This window comes from Neopsephotus bourkii, unplaced genomic scaffold (assembly GCF_033783945.1).
Source record: "Neopsephotus bourkii isolate Nb327-2 ecotype Australia unplaced genomic scaffold, CSIRO-AGI_Nbou_v1 NB_1615, whole genome shotgun sequence".
Lineage (NCBI taxonomy): Eukaryota > Metazoa > Chordata > Aves > Psittaciformes > Psittacidae > Neopsephotus > Neopsephotus bourkii.
In genome coordinates, this window is record NW_026902090.1 from 1,014,287 (window position 1) to 1,037,628 (window position 23,342).

The 23,342-nt window shown below is 62.2% G+C and overlaps 1 protein-coding gene across 2 annotated transcripts; it reads left to right on the forward strand.

Moving 5' to 3' along the window:
- The first annotated feature begins 288 nt into the window (after positions 1–288).
- On the forward strand, positions 289–22,505 carry LDB1 (LIM domain binding 1). 2 transcript variants are annotated; one of them, XM_061372528.1, is made up of 11 exons: positions 289–419; positions 18,436–18,538; positions 19,087–19,131; positions 19,320–19,395; positions 19,730–19,832; positions 20,046–20,218; positions 20,421–20,543; positions 20,711–20,794; positions 21,000–21,123; positions 21,422–21,570; positions 21,931–22,504. In XM_061372528.1, exons 1-11 carry the CDS (start codon positions 395–397, stop codon positions 22,159–22,161), a joined length of 1,236 nt encoding a protein of 411 aa, XP_061228512.1. In that variant the 5' UTR covers positions 289–394; the 3' UTR covers positions 22,162–22,504. The 2 variants fall into 2 exon arrangements, with proteins under 2 accessions (XP_061228512.1, XP_061228513.1); XM_061372529.1 differs by having other exon boundaries at positions 335–419; positions 21,422–21,564; positions 21,931–22,505.
- Positions 22,506–23,342: the final 837 nt, after the last annotated feature.

Consider the following 23,342-nt stretch of genomic DNA (forward strand, 5'->3'; position numbering starts at 1 on the left):
GGAGAGGGGGGGAAAAGGAGGGGGGCGGGGAAGCGTGGTGCGCGCTCGCGCGTGCGCGGCACCGGGCAGCTCTCGGGAGCGCGCACGCACGCACGCAGCGCGCCCGCCGGGCGAAGGGGAGGGTGTGTGTAGGGGGGGGGGGAACGGTACGTCTCGCGCATGCGCAGAGGCGCGCCCGCCCGCCCGCCGCCGGCGCAGCCGCCCCCGCTCCCGCTCCGCCGCCGCGGCCCCCGCCCCGCCCGCCCCCGCTGCCGCCGGTCCGCGGCGCGCCCGCCCCTGGCCGTGCCCGCGGCCGCGCGGGGCTGCCCGCCGGAACCCGCGGCGCGCCGCTCATGCGAGACCCCTGCGGCCCGGTCAGCGCGCAGCGACCCCCGGCCGGGCCAGGCATGTGAAGATGTCAGTGGGCTGTGCATGCCCTGGTGAGTGCCGCGCGGCGGGGGGCTGCCGGGGACTGGGGGCCCGTTATGGGGCGGGAGCCTCGGTGGTGTTGGGGTCTGGCTGTGGGGCTTGGGGCACCGTGGGGTTGGTGTTGGGATTTGGTTACGGTGCTGGGTCCCCGAAGAACGGGACTGGAGTCTGACTATGGGGCTGGGGTCCCCGCTGCGTTAATGCTGGTGACTGGCTGTGGGGCTGGGTGCCCGAGGCATAGCTGCTGGGAGCTGGCTGTGGGGCAGGAAACAACTCAGCGCGGGTGCTGTGGTTCGGGGCTGGGGTCCAGCTGTAGATCAGGGGTGAGCGAGGTGTGGAGGGCTGGGGTCTCGGCACTGTGGAGTAGCCGCTGAGTGCAGGCACAGGGATGTGGTGCCCATGGTATGGCTGCTCTGGTCCAGCTGTAAGGGCTGAAATCTGCAGGGTGCTGGGGTCTGGCTGCAGGGCTGGGACTCCACCGCATGGGTCCTGGAGTCCCCTTAGTGTGGATGCTGAGCTCTGCTCACGGGGCTGGGACCCAACAGCATGTGTGCTGGTGCCCCACACTATGGGTGCCAGTAGTAACCCCAGGGCTGGGACCCTGCAGGCAGGTATGCAGTTGGCAATGTGGGGGGGTAACTGTGTAATCTTAGACCCCCATGGCCAGGGCAATAGCTCTGTGGGGTGCCTCTCAACCCACGTGGGTGTGGGGCACAGGGTCCTTGGAGGGGCTTGGGCATGCTGCTGGTAGATGTGGGTGCCACCCCCTCATGGCTGTGCTGGGGTGTCTCCTCCAGCCTGGCCCCCATGGGTTGGCAGGGCTGCTGGGGTACCCTGGGGGTGTGATGAGTTGGTAGGTCTCAGCACTGGTCAAGGATACTGCCATAGGGATGCTCACCCTGATGCCTGAGGCAGGTCTGGGGATGCTGTGCTGGCTGCATCGCCTGCTGCTGTGTGCAGGATGTTGTTGTGCTGGGGGCACGTCAGGGCAGGGGTCCCGCAGGGCTGCCGGAGCCTTCTCCAGCACCAGATCCCAGTGGAAGGCCCCAGGGAAGGGGTTCTGCTCTCCCTGGGCAGCCAGCACTTGGGGTACCTATAGGAGAACAGCAGGGACGCCTCTCATCCTAGCTCCTTTGACAGTGATCCAGTGCCTGGCGATCCTATGAGCCTCCTGCCAGGCTGGGACCCTCATGCTGGGGGGCAGCGGGATGCAGTGACAGCCCATGGTCCCTGCGCATCCCCCAGCGCTGCCTCCACCGAGGGGTTTGCAGCTGCATCCCCGGTGCGGGCAAGGGGTGCCCCTGCGCGGCGGCCCCCCCCTCCCCTCCCCTGCGCCTCTCCGCCGTGTTTCCATGAAGGCAGGCGGCCCCTTCCCCCATCCTCCTCCTCCATCTCCCACTGGAAGCTGCCAGAGCGCTGCTTCCTCAAGCAGAAAGTCACGTGAACCTCCCTGCGAGCCAGGCCGAGCAGCCACAGCACCCGCACGGCGGGCACCCCGCACCCCCGCGCCTGGGACCCCCCCTCCCGCCACCCCCAGCCTTGCCGTGGCCCCTGGGCAGAGGTGAAGCCAGAGCGGCTGCGTCTAACGGCAGGGTCCCATCGCATCCCCGGGGAGCTGGCCCTGTGCCACCGGGAATGTCATCGCCATGTTGGTGGGCGCAAAGAGGGGGGTCCTTCCTCCATGCAGTGACAGGGAGGGGCTTGAGGGGTGACCCCGCAGCTGGGAGCATCCCTGCGGGTGGCTTCGTGTGGTGCTGTCGCCGCATCCGTGTCCCCCGGTGCTGGAGGACACACGGGTGCGTGTGATGTGGGTGCCCCCCCCCCCGCTGCCCGCCGGGGCTGGGTGGCACATCCAGAGCCTGCGCCCCCCTCCCCCTTCCCCTCCCCGGACTGTTTATCGGAATATAGAGAAAACAAGCTCTGCCGCTGGCCTCCCGCCAGCCAGAAACATTTAATGAGCCGCTGCCCAGCCTGCTCTGGGGCTGCATTAACTTGGAGGAGTTTCCTGCCTGGGAGCTGCTGCTGGGGGGGGGTCTCAGCCGTGCCCGTTAGAAACTGTACCCTCCCAGGCGGGTGACGCGGTCCCTGCCACGCCAGGGGTGCATCCTGCCCCACTGCACCTCCTCTTGCACCCCTCTCACTGCTCCTCACCCTGCTCTGCAAGAGCTTTGGGGCAGGGAGGTGCTGCTTAGCCAGGAACCTGCTGTGGTTCTTGTGCCCGAGGGTGGTGGGGAGCTCTTGGGGTCAACGGGGATTGGGGGACTTTGGCCCCCACCGCAGAGGTGGAGCTGTGAGCAAGGAGAGCGCGCCAGGCTGGGTGGAGGAGGCACAGCAGCAGTGGTACCGGGGTGCCTGGGGTGCCAGGAGCAGGGCTTGCTGCTCGGTTCAGCCCTTTGCAGTGGGCAGGCCTTGGCATCCAGACCCCGGCTGGGTCCTGGCTCCTGGGGCGCTGCTCTCCCAGCATGCACCACGCTGGCTTTTGTAATCATTTTTATTATGATCATTATTTGTCCCCCTGTAGTGTTGGTGGCGGTGCAGAGGGGAGGAGGGGAGCAGAGCCCGGCTCCTGCTTCAGCTTCACAGCAGGGAAGCGATGTTCCGGAGGTCAGCACCTTCCCTAGGCCGCCTCACAGGGAGCCTGCCTGTGCAGCCCGTGGGCAGGAGGGAGGACTCCCCGACCCACGTGTTTCAGGTCCCAGGATGGATGTGCCCGGCCCTTTGCCATTTCCCTCCCTTGTGCGGGGCTGGCTCTGTGCATCCCCCGCCGTCACGAGGCCGAGCTGTGCCACATGCCTCCTGTGACAGATGCACTGGGAGAGGGACTGTGGCGGGGGGGTCAGGCAGCCCCAGTGTGGGTGGGCTCTGGCTCTGAAACAGCCCCTGGGGCTGCCTGGCACCTTGGGATGCACATGGGTGTGCTGTGAGCGGGTCCCAAGGCCTCATCCTGCATGTCCATGTGCGTTTGCCCAGGCTCTCTTCGTGTGACTAGTGATGCTTGGGTGGACCGTGCCATCCACCCTGCTCCCCTCTGTGCAGTAAAGTGGCTGCCCAGGAGATGCCACTTACATCATGTTGCTTGCCTGTACCTGGCACTATCTGGCAATGTCAGGATGGGGTTGTGGCTACCTGGTGGTTGACAGAGTGTTCCTCAGGGTTTCGGGCACTGGCTTGAGGCTGAGCACATGGCAGCACTCCCTGGGGTCAGTGCGAGCTTACCCTGCTGCTGCCTCCACTTTACCCAGGGAAATGTGGATGAGTTAGTGGTGGGCTCAGCACCGGGTGCTGGTGCCAGGCTCTGATTTTGCTCCAGAGATGGTATTGTCTGCTCAACACAAAGCTGCTGTGAAAGCTGCTCCCTTGAGCAGTGGGTGCATGCGAGACAGCAGGATGAGACCCCCAGGGCAAGCAGTGCTTATAGCCAGCAATGCAGGGGCTGCACGCCCCCAGTCAGGGCAGGTACCTCCTGCCCATCCCCTGTGTGTTCACCTCACTCCCCCCACCTTCTCCTCCCCCTGTGTGCTGTGGGATTCCCCAGCCACATCCGTGTTGCTTGCACACACAAGGTGCAGGGCTGTGTGCCGTGCCAGGAGCGCGCTGGCAGCACGTGTGCCCATGCTGGATGCTGCTGGTGCATCCTGGGGCAGGATGTGCCCTGTGCAGGTGCAGGACATGCATCCTGTGCATGGCTGGCACAGCCTGTGAGAGCCCCCAGCTCCGTGCAGGATGACACGGGTGCTGTGGGGCTGCCATGTGCATGGTGTGGGTGCAGCTCTTCTGTACCGTGTGCCCCCTCCCCGGGTGGTGGTGAGTGCAGGCGGGATGGGGCCGGTGACGGTTATCGGCCTGCCTGCAGGCTGAGGCTGTGGTTTCCTGCCCGTGCCAGGGGTAGGGTGCTGGGGAACTGGCAGGGCTGCCAGGGGGCTGCTGGGCCCCTCCTGGAGCAGGGGTGATGGCAGCCATCCACCCAGGGCCTCTGTAGTGGGGGTTCTGCTGGGCAGGGATGGGGTGGGCACAGCAGGGGTGATGCTGGCAGGGTTTTGGGAGGTTTGCTGCAACGTGGGGTGTCCTCCTTGGACAGGGGTGCTGGTGGGTGTCAGGGGGGACAGGGTTCCCACAGAGCTGTCAGCTCAGCCCCCCCCATAGCTTCTTGTCCCCTTCCCTCTCAGGCAGGTCACTGATGGGGGCAAACGTTAGACCCAGGGCATAATCTCCCCTGTTGCAGGCATCAACCCCAGCCCGGCCCTGATCCCACCCTGCCTGTGCAGCTGCTGATAACGTCTTGTCCACACCCCTCTTGAGCTCCTTTCTTGGGGGGGCCCTGTGGGGTGCAGCTCCCTCCCCCTTTGCAGGGTCTTGCTCTGACCCTGGCTTTGCAGGATCCACAGGCAGGTCCCAGAGGTCACTTTACACCCACCCGGGTGACAGTGCCTTGCCCCAGGATGGCCCCGCAGTGCGGGGGTCACAGGCATGAGCCGGGGAGACAGGGACAGAGCCCTGCTTTCTGTGGGAGTGTGGCCCCATCCCTGCTTCTACACAGTGAGGGGCTGGTGCTGGGAGCACAGCCAGGTTTGTGGAGCCGGGCTGGGACACCAGCCATGCTGGGGACACTGGGCAAGGGCTGTGGGGTGTCAGCCCCCCGCGGCAGGGGCAGCTCTGCACCCTCCTGCTCTGCAGCAGCCGTTTGTGCCACCCCTGCTCCCCCCCATGCCCGCTCCTCCAGCCAGGGCAGCACAGGAGGCTCCCCTCGAGGGTCGGGGCTCCCGCTGCCCACCCCCCCGTTCCCCTGCATGGCCCTGGCAGCAGGCTCTTGCGCTGCCTCCTCGGCAGTGGAAGGAGATGGCAGCACACCGCATGGCGTGCACACAGCTCTGCCGGGCACGGGGCAGGCCCGGGCACCCCGACCTGCCTGCACCGACCGGCCCGGGGTGAGCCTGGGGCAGGGGCAGGCAGCAGCAAGGCAGCCAGGGCGCTCTGCCTGCCGGGGATGGCAGCACAGAGCTGCTGGAGGAGCCCAGTGAGGGGCAGCAGTGACTGGGGTCGGGAATGGGGTGCTGCCGAGGCATGGGGGATAGCAGGGTGCCAGGAATCCTTGCGGAGGGGCACTTCTCCACTGAGGCTAGGGAGACGCTGTCATGCTCCTCCCAGCTCAGCGGCCCTTGCCAAATCCTCTGGGCAGCCGCAGCGTGCCGAGGCTCTGTGCCTGCTGCCAGGGTATGCTTCGGTCCCTCTCTAATCCCGGCCTGCCCCTGAGCTGGATGGATGGGGCTGCATGTCCACTCCTGGTGGGAGTTGGACCACTGTTGTTCTCTAGGCAGCCGTGTCCCTGCTTGGCCTAGCTGGTGGGGAGGAGGCAGCCGCTAACAGGAAGGACACGCATGTTAGCAACGAAAACACAGCCACGAGAGGAAGCAGAAGCGATGCATTATTGATAGAGCTATTTGATGCTGCTATATTCAGAGAGCTGCTCCGGAGCACTCGGCAGCACTGCATGGGGAGTGCAGTGTGGGTGGGCTCTGTCGATAGAGACTTACCTGCACTGAGTCACCTGCATGTGGCCGTGGCCCTGGGGGATGTCCCCTGCCTGCTCCTGGAGGGATTCCAACACAGGAGGGCATGGTGACGTGTGGGGGATACCAGCTCTGTGCTTATCCCTGGGAGCTGGGGGGGCAGCTGCCAGCTGTGCAGGTCTCTGTGGAGGGGATGGAGGGGGAGCAGCAGGCCAGGGACCGGGGTGCTCTGCGGGGCTGCGTGTCCAGAGCTGTGCCTTAGCTTCCCTTGAAGCAGCAGTGCCTGTGCCCTGGAGGAGGTGCAGGTCTTTGGGGACAGCGAGCAGATGCAGGATGCTGGGGCTGCACAGCCATGCTCCGTGTCACCCCTTCCCCACCGTGGGATCCCAGGCCAGGAAAGGGGCTGTAAAATGAACCATTCCTGTAACATGAGCGAATCCACCTGGAGCCTCTGGAGGAGCCTTAAAACCCTGCGGCTCTGGCAGGCTGGCCCTGGGCTCCTGCCAAAGGGGCCGGGGCTTGCTGCTGCGGGTGGCCATGCAGTGGCCATGCGGGGCAAACTCTTGTAGGACAAACGTTTCAGTGTCTCAGGGACAGCAGGGGAACGCTGAAGGACATTTCCCTGGTGCTGTGCAGAAACCCCTTGCTAGCAGGACCTGCCAAAGCTTGGTTTTTGACTGTGCCATCCCCTCAGAGCATATGGCCAGCCAGGGACTGCTGTGGCCAACCCATCGTGATGTGAGGGTGGACACTCCATATGAACCCTGTGTGCTTTGGGGTCCTGCACCCTCTGTAATCTTTCTCCACCTCCTCCATTCGGAGGGGATGGTCGGTTGGTTGCTGCTTGTCCAGTGCTTGTGTACCCGACTCCATCCCCTGTGTGATGCTCCAGGTGAGACCCCATAACTTTGCACCTTAGCCTGGCAGCTGTCTTTTCCCACCAACCCCTGGGCTTTCCATGAGCCTCTGGGTGTCTGGAAGCGGTTCTGGTTTAGAAGGGTTAATCCCAGGAGCCCCCAGGATCTGCTGCCTGCCCAGCATGACTCACCGTTGAGTTTCCAGCCTCCCCCAGGCCTGTCTCCTGGGGAAAGATGGAGCTAGGAAAGATGGAGCCATGCCTTCTCCAGCCAAAAAAAGGGGGCCTCTCCCGGCCCAGGCCCCCCTTGTTCTGGGCGTACCTAGCTTAAGGGGGGGAAGAAGCCCCTCCTTGAGAAACAGGGAAGCAAAGTGTATTTCTCTTTGAAAGGTGGTAGGATTGGGATGGGGGTGTGTGGCTGTTGTACTCAGAAAGGGGGCTCTGGGGTGTGTGCATCACTGCAGGCTGCATCTGCATGTGTGTGGCGGTGCCCCACTCTTGCTGCTGTTCAGACAGTTGCAGGATGTAAGCATGTGTCCACATCCCTGCTCTGCGCCTGCCAGGTGTCAGTGTGAGCGTGCCCTGCCTCTGCTGCCCTACTCGCACTGGATCCCTCACACTGCTCTGTGGGCACAACGAGCCCCAGCCCCAACCTGGGCTTCCCTGACTGCCACGGTGCCCACCGGGCTCTTCCCATCCCTGTGTCCAGGGTGCATCCCTCTGCTCACTCCTGCTCCCAGGTTGCTGCCAGTTGCCTGGCTGAGACCTGCACTGGGTGTTGGAACAGGGCTGGGCTTTGGGGAACCCAGGCAGGCGTGAGGCCCTCGTGAGGGGGAGAGCGTGGGCTGGGATCCAGGGGATGCGGTGCCCCATCACAAAAAACCCAGGAAGCTGGAATCACCCCCTGCTCCCCCTTGCACAAGCACATCGTGAGGAAGGGGCTCCCCCCACCATCCTTGCTGCCACACACGCTTCCCAGCTGCATCCCAGCCCTTCTGCTCTCCATCCAGCATCTATTTAATTATTAACTCAGCTATAACCATAAACAGCTGGGGCTGCTGCAGCCACGTGGACCAGTCCAGCGCTGTCGTCAGAGCCGAGCAGGGACACGTGAGCAGTCCCAGAGGGCTGCTGAGCCCCGGGATAAATGGCTTGGGGCATGTTTGCTGTGGATGTGCCAGGCTGGGGACTAGTGGGGGCTTCTCACTGGTCCCCTTGGCCATGGCGTTGGTGCTGGTACAGGGGCAAACCACCCCTTTTGGGAGTGTTTTGCAGTAACAACATGGTGTTGAGCGCTGGTGGATGGCTGTGCTTCGTGCATCCTTGAGCCTTGGAGTGGGAACGGGATATGGGCGGGCTATGTTTAATGGCCTGTCTTGACCAGGAGGGCTGCGCCATGTCATAGCTGTCACTGGTGTTCCAGTCAGTGTGGTTGATTGGCCTGACGATGGATGGCAGGTAGCAGCCTGCAGCATCTCACCTGCTGACATGCAGATAACAGGCTGGCAGGGTGATGGGCAGCGTGTCAAGGCATTCACAGCATTCCCCATGTCCTGATGCTGCAGCGCCAGCAGTGTGGGTACCTCCAGCTACACGTACCTTTCGTGGAGCGGGGCATCACCAAGGCTTTTGGGTTTATAGTGAGTTTTTCTCTCTGTTTACCAGGATTTTACAAAGAGCTCTGCTCTGTTTATCCACGTGCTCCTGCGAAGCGCTGCTCACTGCAAGTGGAAATCGGGCATGATGATGCGATGGGGACCAGCATGGGAATGGAGCCTCACTCAGTGTGAGGGGCAGGAACAGGGGGATACTGCTGCAGAGCTGGTCCCAGCCAGCAGCACACCAGGTTGGGGATCAGGAGGCTGCCCGCAGTGCTCCTCAGGTGCAGGGCTTTGAGGGTGCACAGACAGAGAGTACCCCCAAACCCTCATTACTGAGGTTTTATGCACTGTTGGGGGGACAAGTGTGCTTAGTGGGACCCGACTGTGTTACCCCACAGCGGCTGTTCTGGGGAGGGGATGGGGTGTGGGAAGGTGCCTGTGCCCTGGGGGGTGCACACCCGGCTGGGCTGTGCCAAGAGGCGTTTGGAAGATGTGTGAGTGCATGGGGCCCGTCAGTGTGTGCAGGGAGAGATGCACCCGTGTGTGTCTGTGTGCCTGTGACAGCCTCGTGTGCTGAGCCGGGTGCTCCCACCCGGAGCTGGGGGCTGTTGAGGCTCCAGGGTGGGTGAGACTAGACTCTGGGGTGCTGTCCCTCGCCCCTGCTGCTGGGTTGGGAGTGGAGGTGTGTGCCAGGCTGATGTGCAAGAGCAGGCAGTGCAAGCTTGTGGAGGCAGGTGTGGGGCAAGGGGGGAATGGGGAAAAATGGGATGGTTTTCAATGGAAATTTTCATAATGGAGTATTAAAAAAAAAAAAAGAAAAAAGTAGTAAATCGTACGTTTCCATTTTTTGTAAACACTCCTGGTTGGAAGAGGTTGGAGTTTTGTCAGGGAGGGAAACCCTTTGGGTCTGTTGGCAATGGCAAACCATCACGTTTTACACTGAATACCCCCTCCCCGATGAAACGCTTGTGTTTTATTTTTCCTCGCCAGAAACTGGGAGAAAAGGGAAACAAGTTTCACAGGGGGAAAAAAAAAAAAACCCTGGGAAACTTCAAAGCAAACCCAGACCGAACTAGGGAAAAGGGGTATTTTTACCCAAACTTTGCCGGGGGAAGGAAACCTTCCCCGGCGGGACCCGGCTCCTGCATCCCGCATCCCCCATCCCGGGGGTGCCGGTCCGCGGGGCCGAGCAGCGCTGCGGGGGGAGCGGTCTCGGTCTCCGCCGCCGCAGCCATTGTGGTCCCGGCCGCGGCGCAGACAAAGGAAGCGCCCCCGCCCCGCCCCGCGCCCCGCCCGCCCCGCCCCCGCGGCGGCCCAGCGCCCGCCCGCCCGCCCGCCGCCCGCGCCGCACCGGACCCCCGCCCGCCGCCGCGCCGTGAGTCACCCCGCCCCCCCGCCGAAGTTTCCCGGTCCCGACCCCCCCCCCCCCCCCGCTCCCCTCCGGTGGCGGCCCCGCTCGGTGCGGAGGGGAGGGGAGGGAGGGGAGGGCCGGGGTCCCGCCCGCGCCGCCCCCGCGCCTGCGAAGTTGTGCGCGGCCGCACCGCGCCGCCGCTCCCCGCACGGCCCCGGTGCAGCCCCGGAGCCCCCTGCCCGCCCGCACCGCTGCCTGCCCCGGGGCCCGCCCCTTCGCCCCCGCTCCGGCTCCATCCTTGTCCGCAGCTCCTCGCTGCCTCCCCGCTCCTCTCCCCATCCCTACACAGCTCCCCCGTCCCTCTCCTCTCCCCCAGCTCCCCTGTGCATCCCTGACCCTTCCCAGCTCATCCCCTCCCCACCAGCTCCCCTGCTTGTTCCCCCCTCCCCGCCTGTCTCCTCGCTCCATCCCCCAGCTCTCGCCTTTCAGAGAGGCATCCCCGGCCCCGCGGGGTGCTGCCGGCAGCCCCCATGCCCCGCCGTGCCCTGCTCCATCCCAGCCCGCAGCTCTCTTTGTTCTTGCCCTGGCTCTATCCCCTGCCCGAGCTCCCTGACAGCTGCCCCGCACCCTCCCGGTCCCCCCGTGGGTGCTGTCAGTGCCGCTGCCCGGTTCCAGGGGCTGCCCGCTGGCCTCCCCTCACTGCCCGATGAAACTTCATCCTTGCTTGCATGTTGGAGGGTCCCAGCAGCCTCTCACGGGTGCCTCGGAGGGAATCAGAGGTCCTGAGGGTGCCGCACAACTTCTTGCAGGAGCTGCCCACGGGGAGGTCCAGGCTCAGGGGCTGTGGGCAGAGGGGCTCATCCTCCCTGATAGACAAAGCACTGGCTGGGCCCAGGGCAGCTGGAGCAGGGCCTGGAGGTCGGTGCAGTATCCTTGGGGCTGGGGCGACTCAGTGCTGCAGCTCCAGTTTGGGGATCAGCGTGCCGGGGCTGCAGAGGGGTCCCCTGATCCCCCCCAGCACAGCATGCTGTTGTGATGGACTGTCCTGATCTCTGGTGGCCAGCCTGGCTCTGACCTCCGTGGGTCCCATCCAGCCCGCCTGCCTGGGATGGGCCATAAGGACACTATGGCAGTGCCACCTGGGCTTCCTCAGCTCAGGCAGCTCTGGTCCCCTCGCTGCAGCTTGGGCACCACGACAGGAGCCTGTGGAGCAGCTCCTGCCAAGAGTGGTGCTGTAGCAGGAGCCCGAACAAGAGGTGGTAGCCAGCCCCTGGGCGAGGTGTGAGCAGTGGGTTCAGGAACCACAGGGCCCAGAGCAGTGCTCCCCCCATATCACAACCCCCCTGCTGCTTCCTTTTCACCAGGAGGGGCTAAGCCAGCTCGTGGGTGTCCAGCAGGGTGGGAGCAAACACCTGAGGTCTTCCCAGTCTCTTCCCCATGCTGCTGATAGCACCTTGCACCTTAGCAGAGACTCCTCCAGTGTCCGCCAGGCATCGGCTCTTGTGGCTTCTGTTTTAAGCACGGGTAAATTTCGGTGTCTTTATTCCTTCTTTAAAGCATCAGGTTTTGGCGTGTTCTCATCGTGAGAGAATTGTAGTTTTCACTGAAGGAGAACCAAACGTGGTCTTTGCTCTCCTGATTTTGTAGAAACCCCAGGTCTGTGATCCCAGCGTGCCTTAATGACTGGGGAGGGAAGCGCCGAGCAGAGCCACATGCAGGTTGTGCTGCTTGAATGAGAGGAAAGTTGTGATCCAAGGGGGGACAGGCTGGCGGTGGAGGGTTTGGTGGTGCAGGTTTTTACCTGGTGTCTGCTGGGGACTTTTCCCCTTGCCTGCAGCAGGTCACACCCCATGTGAAATAGGAACAGGCCAGTGAAAGGCCACAGAAGTTTGCTAGGAGCAAAGGTGCCCCAGGCTGGGGACTTGGAGCCTCTTTCCAGTTCTCTTTGAAGAGCAGTGACATCCCCTTGTGTTGTGGGAGCAGAGGGAGCTTGAGTGGGAACGGGATATGGGCAGGCTGTCCCCTGCCTGGCGGGGCAGCAGCAGCGCTTGTCCCAGAGTGGATCCCATGCTCCGAGCAACCTGGGGATGGGGTGCTCCTGCCCTTGTTTGTGCCGTCTGTGTTCATGGGTTGCAGTGGTTGCCGCACTGAGGTTTGCTGACCCACGTTTCTAGTTTGGGTGAACTGGTGTTACAACAGGGGATGCCCAGCAGAGAGGGTTTCCCTGGGGCTGTGCTGCCATGGTGGAGATGGTTTGTACAGCACTACCGGGGCTGGGAGCTCAGGTTGGGCTGCTCATGCCTTGGGGTCACCAGACAGGTGTGATTGTCCCTTCGCTCCCTGGGCTTTTGGCTCCATCCCGCACTGGTCATCCCAAGCCCCAGTGCCAGCGGCAGCATGTGCTGCCAGCACAGCGGCACGGTGAGTCCAGCAACCACAAGCGTTTGCTCTGTCCCCAGTGCTGCCAGAGCCTGCCAGTCCCTTGCTCAGCCGCTCCCATATTGCCTCTTGACTCAAGTCCTACCGAGAGAGAAGTTCAGGCTGAGCAGGGGGAGCAGAGACTTGCCTTGACAGCCTGAAGAAGCAATGGATGCGCTTTGCAAGCTGCAGCGAGCAGGTTCCCACCGTGCTCACACCGTCTCTCCCATCCATGCACGGTCCGGACCTCGGGGCGAGCGCTGCACCCCAGCGTCGAGGTTTGCCCCCGGGCACACGCCGCCCTGGTGCGGGCAGCGGGGAGGCGCCAGCTCCCACCGCATCCCATCTTCGCAGCAGGAGTTATCCCCCTCGGAGCGGGCGGCTGGCTGCCTGCCAGGGCTGCGGGGCTCCACCTAGGACACAACATGGAGCGAGGAGGCTGCCCCGTCTCCGGAGACTACGGGTCCCAGCGTGCAGCACTCGGCGCCGTCGGCAGCAACGAGGAACGAGGTGGAGCATTGCATCTCCATGCACCACGTGGGGGCCGACAGCCTCCGGCGCTCTGAGGATCAACCTGGGGATCCCCCTTTGCCGACAGAAGGACAGACCTCACCCTCTTGCTACCCTGCCTCAGCTCTGGCCCTCCGGAGCAGATCCTGCCCCCCATGGAGGGCTGCCCCAAGCAGCAGTCCCACAGCGCCATGTGGGTTTGCTCCACCGCATGCATGGCAGGCGAAGAGCCGGGAGCAGGAGCAGAGGTGCTGGTTGCAGGCTCTGCAGGGCCATCGCAGTGGTTGGCCGTGGCTGTGAGATTTCCCTTCCTGCTGCAGAGCCTAAAGAGACTCTGAAGATGAAAATTCTGGTTTGTCAGGAGGGTTTTTTCATGGGATGCTAAAAAGGGTGGGTTTTTTCCATCCCCGTGGTTCCCACACCGTTTGTTGCTGATGCTGCCCCAGTGTGTGCTGTGGGAGGGATGGAGACTGACCGCCGCAGGAGCCCTGCAGGGTGGCAGGGGCCCAAGGTACAGGGGTCTGAGCGAGAGGGAAAGTGGCCAGGCTGTGAAAGGTGCATTGCTGAGGCTGAAACCGGCACTGTTTGATTATGGATCGTCTTTGAGGCGGCGAGCCGAAAGAGGTAATTAGGGACAGTGGGATATTTCCCCGAGAGTCGCAGGAAATGACTGCCTCGTGGTAAGTTGATAGTAGTGGAGCTGAAACTGGGTTATCTGTGGGATTGCATCTGGGGCTTGCAGCCTTGGACGTGATTCAATTTTCAGGCTGTTTTGCAATTGGCAGGGCGTGCTCTTCTCCCGTTTTCCCTCCTGGAGAAATCCCCATCCACGTGTCTGAATCATCGGAGGGCTGAAACAGGAAAGGGGAGACTCCTGCATCCCTGGGGTTACCACTGGGCAGTGGAGGTCCCCACTGAGTACCCAGCTCCATAGGAGCCCTTCCCGGGGGAGACCCTGGGCTCCGGCACACCTGAGGCTATGGGGCTGCTCTGAGCCTCGACCCAGAAATCCATATCGCAGACCACGCTCTCCTCGTGTGGTGCTTTTTGGGCAGTGTAGTGCTCATCACTGATGCTCACCATATTGTGCAATTCCGTGGTGCAACCTGGAGCTGGGACACGCATCCCTCCCTGCGGCCCTGCGCACAGGGGACACCGTGCACGGCCACGTGGTGCAGGCAGGGAGGCAGCTTGTGGTCAGGATAAGCTCTGTGGCTTGGATATGTGGCTTGAGAAGAGTGAGAGGGTAATCCCTGCATGCAGCAGGGTGGGTGGTGCTGCAAGTTTTGCCTCCGTGCAGGTCAGGAATGAGTGGTGTGCTGGCTCGGTTTGGTCTCTGAATGCCACTGGGTCCATGGCATCATCCCGTGGTCTCTTCCATGAACGGAGTCTCTTATTCCCTGGAAATCCTGGTGTCCCGGGAGCTTCTGCTGGCTCAGTTCTGCGTTTCTGCAAGTTGAGAGTGTCACTGATGATGGCTTGTGCCATGCCTCGGTGTGTGCTGCCCGGGTTCCAGCTTAACAACGACACTGGGCTTTGCGACTGGCCTCACTCCAACCCTTCCCAAAGCAGAGGAGGAAGAAGAGATGAAGGCAGCTTTGTGGGGCAAACCACAGCCTGCTCCATGTGCTTCTGCCTGCCCCATTGCTCTGGATGCTTCTCTATGGTTGCCCCACAGCCCTGCCAGTTCTTGGACAGCAGGCACCGCCACTGGGCGAAGGCACATGAACTGGGCTGGGCAGATGGATTTCTTGCAGCTATCAGGGCTTCCACACCCCGGCGAGGCAGCCCTGCAAAACAATGCCGCTATTTACACTTTAAAGCCTCGTTAGGCAGCCAGGAAGCAGGCACGGTGCATGCCGGGAAGCATCCACAGCCTCTAGCGAAGCCTGGCCTCTCTTCTTCACCTCCTTTGGGCTGCTGGGAGGAGCAGGATGCTCCCGGCTGAGCCGCAACCCTGCGGCCTCTTTCAACCCCGCTTCTTCACTTCTCTTTATCATATTTAGGGGGTTTTAGCCTCTGGAGCCGCAGCCTCGTTGCTGAGTGTTGCTGCTAGCACAGGGTGCTGGCTGCCCGACCAGGGATCGCTCCTCTCTGGGATGGGTAGCACCAATTCCTGCTGGCAGCCACAGGTATAGGGGTGTGATGCAGGCACTCATTCCTATGCTTTTGTCCTCAGCAGCTCCTTGCTGGTGGGGCAGAGCGAGTGGAGTGCAGTCCTGCCTGCGTTGCCCTCTGTTCTCCCTGCCAGGCACCAGGGAAGGCCCTGTGTGTCCCCTGCCTGGGCAGGCAGCTCCACTCGCAGTGCCTGGTCTCTTCTGCCTGTGGTGGCTCTGCAGGGTGCCCACAGTGCTCTTGACTCCTAACCAGCTCTGGGGGCTTGGTTAGGGTTTTAGCTGTTCCTGCTCCAGCGAACCCACTGGGCAGTGCACCATGAGAGCTTCCTGCAGGGAAGCAGAGGGGAAGACAGGTAGAGGGCTGGGCAGTGCCGGGCTGTACATGAGTCACGGGCAGAGCGCTGCCTTCCCTTCCCATGCACCTGCCTACACAGAGCTGCTTCCTTGCTCCGGTTCTCCTGGCAGCCCTGTGCAGGGCTGACCAGCTCCATCCTGCCCCCACCCGGGGACCTGGCCTCCGAGGATGCTTAGCTGGGGCATCCCTCTGTGGGGTTCCCTTCTCCCATCTCCCTGCTGAGGAGGAGCCATGGGGCCAGCCACAGGCACTGTGCTGGCTGCTCGGGCCTGTCTGGGCTGGTAGCTCACCAGCTGCAGCGTCAGCCTCATTTTTTGCCTTGCCGACCATGCACGTGTTTTTGTGGAGCTGGGTGAGCGCCTGGGGATGGGCAAGGGAAGCTGCATCCATCAGCTTGGGGTCTACAGGGGCATCGCACACCCGAATGCCAAGCAGCATCCCTGCTTGCACTGAGCCTGCCTGAATCTTCTGTGCTTGAAGTAGGAGGCAGCAGGGGCATGGGAGACATCGGCTGGGGCCAAGCGCTGGGCTTGGCTGGGAAAGGGCCGCATCTTTGGGTCTGGATCATGGCACCTGGTGGGATGGGGCTTGCAGGGAGCTAGGGAGCCTGAAGGGGAGAGGAGGTGATGGAGGGATCTCCCAGACCAGGCAGTGTGGCCTTTGTGTGGGTAAAAGTTGGTGTTGATGCTGCTATATGTTAACTGTGTTATTTCGTGTAGTGTGTGTACAGTGAGTGTAGGATCTGGGCAGCCTGTATCAATCCTCAGGCTATTGTTAGCCTTACTTAAAACCACTGAATCCTGTAACTTATTTTATGCTGTGTTAAAAATAACACTTGGTCAGGATGCCGCTGTTGCTGAGGTCACATAACAGGCTCCTCTCCCCTCCTCTAGATCCTGAGATAGGTCACTCAGCAAAGCCCCAGAAGCAGGTTGTGTCCATATTAACCTGCTTGGGAAGGTCCAGGATGGAAACGGATGCTTGGGCTGGGAGCAGCGGGCTGGCTCACCTACTGTCCCACCTCCAGGAGCACGGGGCTAGGGAACAGCATGAGAAGCACAACAGATGGAGAGTGATGTGTGCCCCATGTCTCACCACTTCATGAGTTACCTTCCTGCACACCGAGAAGCAAGAGGAACTGAGGACAGCAAGAAACCATGAGGGCTTTTTCCTTCCATCTCTCACTGGTGAATAAAAACAGAGCATTGAAGAACAAGCCCTGCTGGGTCTGAGTTTTTTCTCCCTCCTCAGAAGACATAGCGACCAGAAAACCATCCGTGCAGCTCCTTCTCTGGCCACTGCTCTCTCTGCCTACAGGATCAGTTCATTTCCAACAGAAGACACGCACTTTGGGGAAGTTTGCTATGAATCAAGCATGCTTTGACATCGTGTTACTCAACAGCAACACGGAGAAAGTGGCAGTGCTGTGCTTCTAGTGCTGTCCCAGTTGAGCTGTCATTTCCACTGGGCACAAGTTGGCGGGGTAAAGCAGAGAGCACAAATTCCCTTACACCAGCACCAAGCTCCCTCCCTGTTAAAGAAATGTGTATCTGTGAGAATGCTGGGTAAGAGCAAGGGGCTGCCGTTGTTAGCAGCTAACTGGGAAATGGTGCCGTGCCCCACTTTTCCTTGCTGCAGGCGGGCAGGAGCGAGGAGCAGGAGCAGTGAGCCCCCAGGGACTGGTGTGTCCTGGTGGGGAGAGGCTGCAGAGAAACACAGCGGGAAGGCACCAGGGCCCCAGGAAGACAAGGATCAAGGAGTGAAATGAATATTTCCTCTGTTGCAGGTTGGATTTAATGCTGAGGAGGTGACTCCCTCTGTTTTTGACTGGCTCTTGTCTGTGATTGCTGTTGCTGCAGGCTTGGGATCACAAGTGGCCCAGCGGTGTTGATGGTGATGCCCTGGTCATTTGGGCTCCTGTGTTAGTTAACAGGCTGCATCAAGCTGAACATCTTGGGTCCCAGAGCTGCTGGCGCTGCTTTCCTTAACCTTGATAGTCTTTGCTCCTCTTCTTCATCCATTGCAGCCAGGTGGTTGCTCCACCTTGTGCTCTTCCCTGCAGCTTGGCTGTGCGGTGATGTGCAGTTGGGCAGCGGTGCCTCCCTCTCCACCAGTGGGCTTGCTTTCTACAGTACTGGCAGCTCGTGGGTGTTGGGATTGCCCAGCCCAGGGCTGCGGGCACAAGGGCAGCCGATGGGGATCCCTCCTTGTCCCTCTGCAGGCTTCGTGCCCTGCGCCTGCAGCGCGGCATGGGCAGACGTGCCCGTGTGCAGCAGTGCTGGCTGAGCTGGTGGAGCCGGAGCTGCCTGGCCTGCCGCCCGCCGCTGCTCCCCATCCAGGTCAGCCCGTCTGCCCGGCTGTGCCGGGGGGGAGCTGCGTGCCTCGGCAGCGCCCGCCGCAGCGTGCCGGGGCCTGCCAGCCGCGGGGTGTGCCGGGGCTCCCGCAGGGAGGGGTGGTGCTGCCGCCGCACCCCAAAACCTGCCCCGGCAGCAGGAGGGGGCTGCTGAGCATGGGAGCCCCTCGGGAGCCAGCCATGCAGGTGTATCCCATGGGAATCCTTGTCTCCCATCGCCAGGCCGGGGGGGTGTCCCCATGTTTCTGTCAGAGACGGGTGCTGGCTTGCACATGTTGTGTGCCCCATCGCACCCCATGGTCCTCCGTGGGTTCCTTGTTCTTTGCCCCAGTGCTGGGGGGCACACAGCGAGGGTTTGGGGTGCGGGGCTGGTGCATGGTGGGATCTCTACATCCTCCCCGAGCTGGGCAGCCGCTGCCTGCCCAAGCCAGCGAGCGAGCGGCAGATGGTGGCTGCCTGGGGACCAGCCATCCGTCCCTCCGGGCGATTATTCACCCGTCACCATGACGATAGAAAGGTCAGCAAAAAGATCCCGTGTGATTCCAGGGTCGGGTCGGTGGGATTAGGAGCAGCATGGGAGGGGGAGCTGGGGGAGGATAGAAGGATAGGGCCCAGCCAGTGTCTCCATTCCCCCTACCTCGTCAGGGGCTGTCCCCTCAGGCACCATCCCCAAAGCCAGGCCAGCTGAGAACTGGCAAACTGGGCACCAGTGAAAGATCCCTGGGATGGTGCTGGACCCCTCTGGCTGCTGATCCTGAGAGCTCAGTCCTGATCCTGTGGGTCCAGTCCCGTATGAGCAAGACCTGGACCTGTGTGTGGGGTGAAAGGGCTGGGCTGGCATCAGGGGGGAGCAGAGGCAGGATGGGGCTGTGCTGATGGAGGCTTGGCTGGTCCTGCATCCTTCCTCCTCCTTGCAGCAGGGTGCCCCCAGTTGACCCGTGTCCCCTCTTTCTCTCCAGGCTGTTCCTCTAAGTCGTTCAAGCTGTACTCGCCAAAGGAGCCCCCGAACGGCAACGCCTTCCCCCCTTTCCACCCGGGCACCATGCTGGATCGAGATGTGGGGTGAGCCGGGGCCTGCAGCCTGCACCCTAGGGTGTCTCTGCTGGGTAGCACAGCACACGAGTTGAAGTAGCACAAGGGGAGAGGGGATTGGAACAGGCACAGGTGGGACTGGGGGGAGAAATGGTGATATTTGGGATGAAGAGAGCCCCCAGGTCCCTGAGCTGTGTGGGACCAAGCCCCTCGTCAGGCCAAGCCCCTGGCATGATGCAGGACAGGAGCATTCTCAGCTCCTGCCAAAACAGCCCCTTCTCCAACCTCCGTCCTGCATGGCACCAGCCCCCGCTGCAGAGGAGCTGGGCATGTCCCTAGAGAGCCACAGGCCTCATAGCAGGAGCAGAGAACACCATCCAGAGCCCAGTTTCAGGGGTGCAGGTCACCCCACGGGGCTGTCTGATGTCAGCAGCCAGGCTACAGCCTGTGCCATGTGTGGGGTCTTGCCTCCAGTGAACCCAGTGCCTGCTGCTATAGGCAGGGAAGGGGGAGCTGTGGTGGGCAAGGAGGGAGTTCCCCCCCCAGCACTGACCTGCCTGCATCTCTTTCCTCCCCAGTCCTACTCCCATGTACCCACCGACGTACCTGGAGCCTGGAATCGGGTAAGCACTGAGGGCTGGCAGGGGAGCTTGTGCCCATGGTGGGGGTGCCTTAGAGGGGCTGCACTGCTGGCTGGGGTTTGGGAGGGGATGCTCTGACTGCCCAGCCCTGGAGGGGCTCTGTGTCCCTCCACCGTGTGCTCAGGACCCTGTGGCTGCCTCCCCCCCTGACTGCTCTGCTCTCTGGGCAGGAGGCACACGCCGTACGGGAACCAGACTGACTACAGGATATTCGAGCTCAACAAGCGGCTGCAGAACTGGACAGAGGTGAGGAGCTGGGCAGTGAGGGGTGGCCAGGGTGGGAGGATGCTCCTAGGTGTGTGTTTTGGGGATGGAGTCCTGTCTGCTGCCTGCCCTCACGAGCTGCCTTGGCTCTAGCAGAAATCCCCTTGGCAGAGGGGTCCTGTCCTGCTGTGCAGGTCCCCAAGTGCCTTGTCCCTCTCTTGGCCATGAGACAGGCCTCATCATCCCCATATCCATCAGGCAGGAATGCAGCCTTCCAGGGGCTGAGCATGTGGCTGCTGTGCTAGGCATCCAGAAGCTGTCTGTTGGTCTGTCTGCCTCTCCTCCCCATAACCTAGCATCTATCTGCCATCCCCAGGAATGTGACAATCTGTGGTGGGATGCCTTCACCACGGAGTTCTTTGAGGATGACGCCATGTTAACAATCACTTTCTGCTTGGAGGATGGACCAAAGAGATACAGTGAGTACCAGACTGAGTCCTCCTTCCCCAGGGCGTTATTGCCCCTCTGGCAGGGGACACGGTGGTTGTGCTGCACAGGGGGCTGTGGGCAGGGTGTTAGAGCTCAGCTGCCTTCAGCGAGCAGGCGTGGGGGATGCTTTACACACACAGCCCCAAGGCACATCAGCGTGATCCAGATTCACTGACCATAGTTTCCTCCTTCTCCCACTCCAGCGATTGGCCGGACTCTGATTCCCCGTTACTTCCGCAGCATCTTTGAAGGGGGGGCCACAGAGCTCTACTACGTGCTCAAGCACCCCAAGGAGTCCTTCCACAACAACTTCGTCTCGCTGGACTGTGACCAGTGCACCATGGTCACGCAGCACGGCAAGCCCATGTTCACCCAGGTACTGGCTGTGCCCATGGGTTCTCCTGCCCCTCGTGGCTCGGTCCCCGTGGTGGCCACAGCCCTGTGTGTGCTCCTGGGTTTGGCTTGGGTCAGGTGGGGACGAGCCACCGGGAGGGTGTCCCCAGTGCGCAGTGGGTTCCCAGGGGATGTGGGCTGGGGGACGTGGGAGCAGCCTGTGCCTGACCCTGCGCCCTGCCCAGGTGTGTGTGGAGGGGCGGCTCTACCTAGAGTTCATGTTCGACGACATGATGAGGATAAAGACGTGGCATTTCAGCATCCGCCAGCATCGAGAGCTCATCCCTCGCAGCATCCTTGCCATGCATGTGAGTACCACTCTGGAGCTCCCCTGGGGCATGAGTGATATGGGGCTGCTGTCCTCTTCATGCAATGCAGGCTGGGGGACCTCAGCCCTGACCCCCGTCACAGGCAGGGGAATGGGAGGGCCATCCCCAGCCCGCATGCAGCTGAGTCGTCTGTGTCTCATTGCTAGGCACAGGACCCCCAGATGCTGGACCAGTTATCCAAGAACATCACCCGCTGTGGGCTCTCAAACTCCACACTCAACTACCTCCGAGTAAGTGTGCATGAAAAGGGAGGGATGCAGGCCTCCTCCTGCTCTGGGGTGGACCTAGGGAGGCCATCTCTTGTGCTCCAAGGTGCCCGATGCCTGGCTACCCTGGGGTGTGGGAGGGATCATGCAGATGGGCTGCAGAGAGCTGTGGGTCTGCTGGGGCCTGGAGCATCGTGATCTAACCCCCTTGTCTGTCTGCTCCCTGCAGCTCTGTGTAATCCTAGAACCAATGCAGGAGCTCATGTCACGGCACAAGACCTACAGCCTCAGTCCCCGGGACTGCCTCAAGACTTGCCTCTTCCAGAAGTGGCAGCGGATGGTGGCTCCGCCTGGTGAGTCTCACGCTGCCTGCCCTGCTGCCTGCAGGTCTCCAGGGCTGCCTGATCAGGCCCTGTCCTTGGCACAGGCTTTTCCCAGTCCCAGAGCCCATCCCTGGCCTCGTCTTGTGAGGCTGGGGGCAGTGGGGCAGGCGGCCCCCTGCCCCTCCTGTCCCTGTGCTGGGGGGATGGTGAAGCTACGGTGAGGAGGAGGGTGGTGATGCTGCCCTGGGAGGCATGCCACTGCGGACAAGGGGCTGGAGGGCACTGACTCCTTCCCATCGGGACTGACCATGTCTCCCTCATCCACCAGCGGAGCCAGCACGGCAGCAGCCAAGCAAGCGCCGGAAAAGGAAGATGTCGGGGGGCAGCACCATGAGCTCCGGTGGGGGAAACACCAACAACAGCAACAGCAAGAAGAAGAGTCCAGCCAGCACCTTTGCCCTGTCCAGTCAGGTACCTGTAAGCATCCCGTTTCCATTCTCTCTTCCTCCCCCGGGGTGGAGGGGAGGGCTCCCTGCCCCAGCCCATGGGGGTGTCTAGGGCCCGACCCCTGGGAACTGCCTGTACAAGCACCCCTCAGCTCTCTCTGGGTGCTGGGGAGAATAAGGTGTCCCAGCTGCCTTCCCTGAGCTGCTTCGCTCCCCTGCAGCAGGGTGAGGATGTGCTGCCCCATGCAGTGCCCAAGCCTCAGGTCCTGCAATGGAGATGAGGAGGTGGCTTCATGGCTGGGGAAAGGGACTGCGGTGTTTGGGGGGGGGGGGTCTGGCGGCCCAGGCTCCCCCCACCTCGATTATGTTTCGGGACCGTCTCCCCTTTCAGGATGTGATGGTGGTAGGCGAGCCCACGCTGATGGGGGGGGAGTTTGGGGACGAGGACGAGCGGCTCATCACCCGGCTGGAGAACACGCAGTTTGACGCCGCCAACGGCATCGACGACGAGGACAGCTTCAACAACTCGCCTGCGCTGGGGGCCAACAGCCCCTGGAACAGCAAACCGCCCTCCAGCCAGGAGAGCAAGTCAGAGAACCCCACGTCGCAGGCGTCGCAGTAACGGCCCCCCCGCCGCCCCGTGGACTCAGTCCCAACCGATCTACCTGTACATTTGCAACGGAGAGTAACTGGGAAGCGGCGAGGTACTGGGGGCAGATCGGCGGTGCACGGCCAAGCGAGCAGCCCCCAGCCCTCTGCCCCCGCCGCCTCCCTGCTCCCCCCACGCCTGCCTCCCCGCCGGACCCCAGTGCAGGGGTGGGTTTCCGGGGCTGTAGCTGCGTTACTCCCTCTTCTCCCTCTTCCTCCCTGCTTCTTCCCTGGAGAGCTTCTCATCCCTGTCCCCCGATGTGCCCAGCCCCAGCCCGCTGGAATTAGGAGGGAGGTGTCGGCATGACCGGGAAGCCGGCAGCGTATTGGGGTCTGGCACAGCCCAGATACCCTCCTCTTCCTCTTTCCCCCTGGATCCTATGGCTGGGGTTTGCTGGGCAGCCGCCTGCAGTGGGGTTGCGCATCCCCAGCCCAACGTGGGGCTGGTGGAGGGTGTCCAGTGATGGAAAAGCCTTTCCAGCTCTGCCACGGAGCCTCCTCCATCGGGGTCAGCTCCTGCTGCGCTGGGGGGGTGCTGAGGATAAGGGCCTGTCGCAATCCCTGCTTCCCTGCACCCTCCCCTTCCCCTCGCTCCCAGGGGCAAGAGTGCAGCAGGGCCAGGGTGGACTCTATACAAGAAGTGTGTGGTGGGGGGGCTGGATGGGGTCACAGAGGACCCACACCTCTGCTGTCGCTCCCTACCCCTGTGTGTCCCCTCTGCCCTGTGTGAGCCCGCCCGGGGCCCTTTGCAGCCCCTGGTACCTCCTTTTGTCTTTTTTTAAGAAAAAAGAAAAAAATAATATTATTAAAATTGTAAGTTTAAAAAGAAAAAAAATGGGAAAATCCCCCCCCCCCCTCCCAGCCCTTCCTCCAGTTCCCCCCTCCCCACCCTGAGCCCTCCCACCCTGTCCTGACTTTTGTACAGGCTTCTTCTCTTGGGAGTCTCATTTTATATCCAGTTCGGAGAGCTTCAAACCAAGGAGAGACTTTGCAGACTTCCTTTCTAAATCCCTCCAGGGGTCGGGGGGGGGGAGAGCATCCCCCCCCCCCTGCTCCCCTTCCTCAATGTAAATCTTGTGTGCTGTTGTCCCTGCTCCCCCCCCCCCCTTCCCCTCGGGTTCGTGTACCTCGTGCTTGTACATTGCCGCGCTGTAG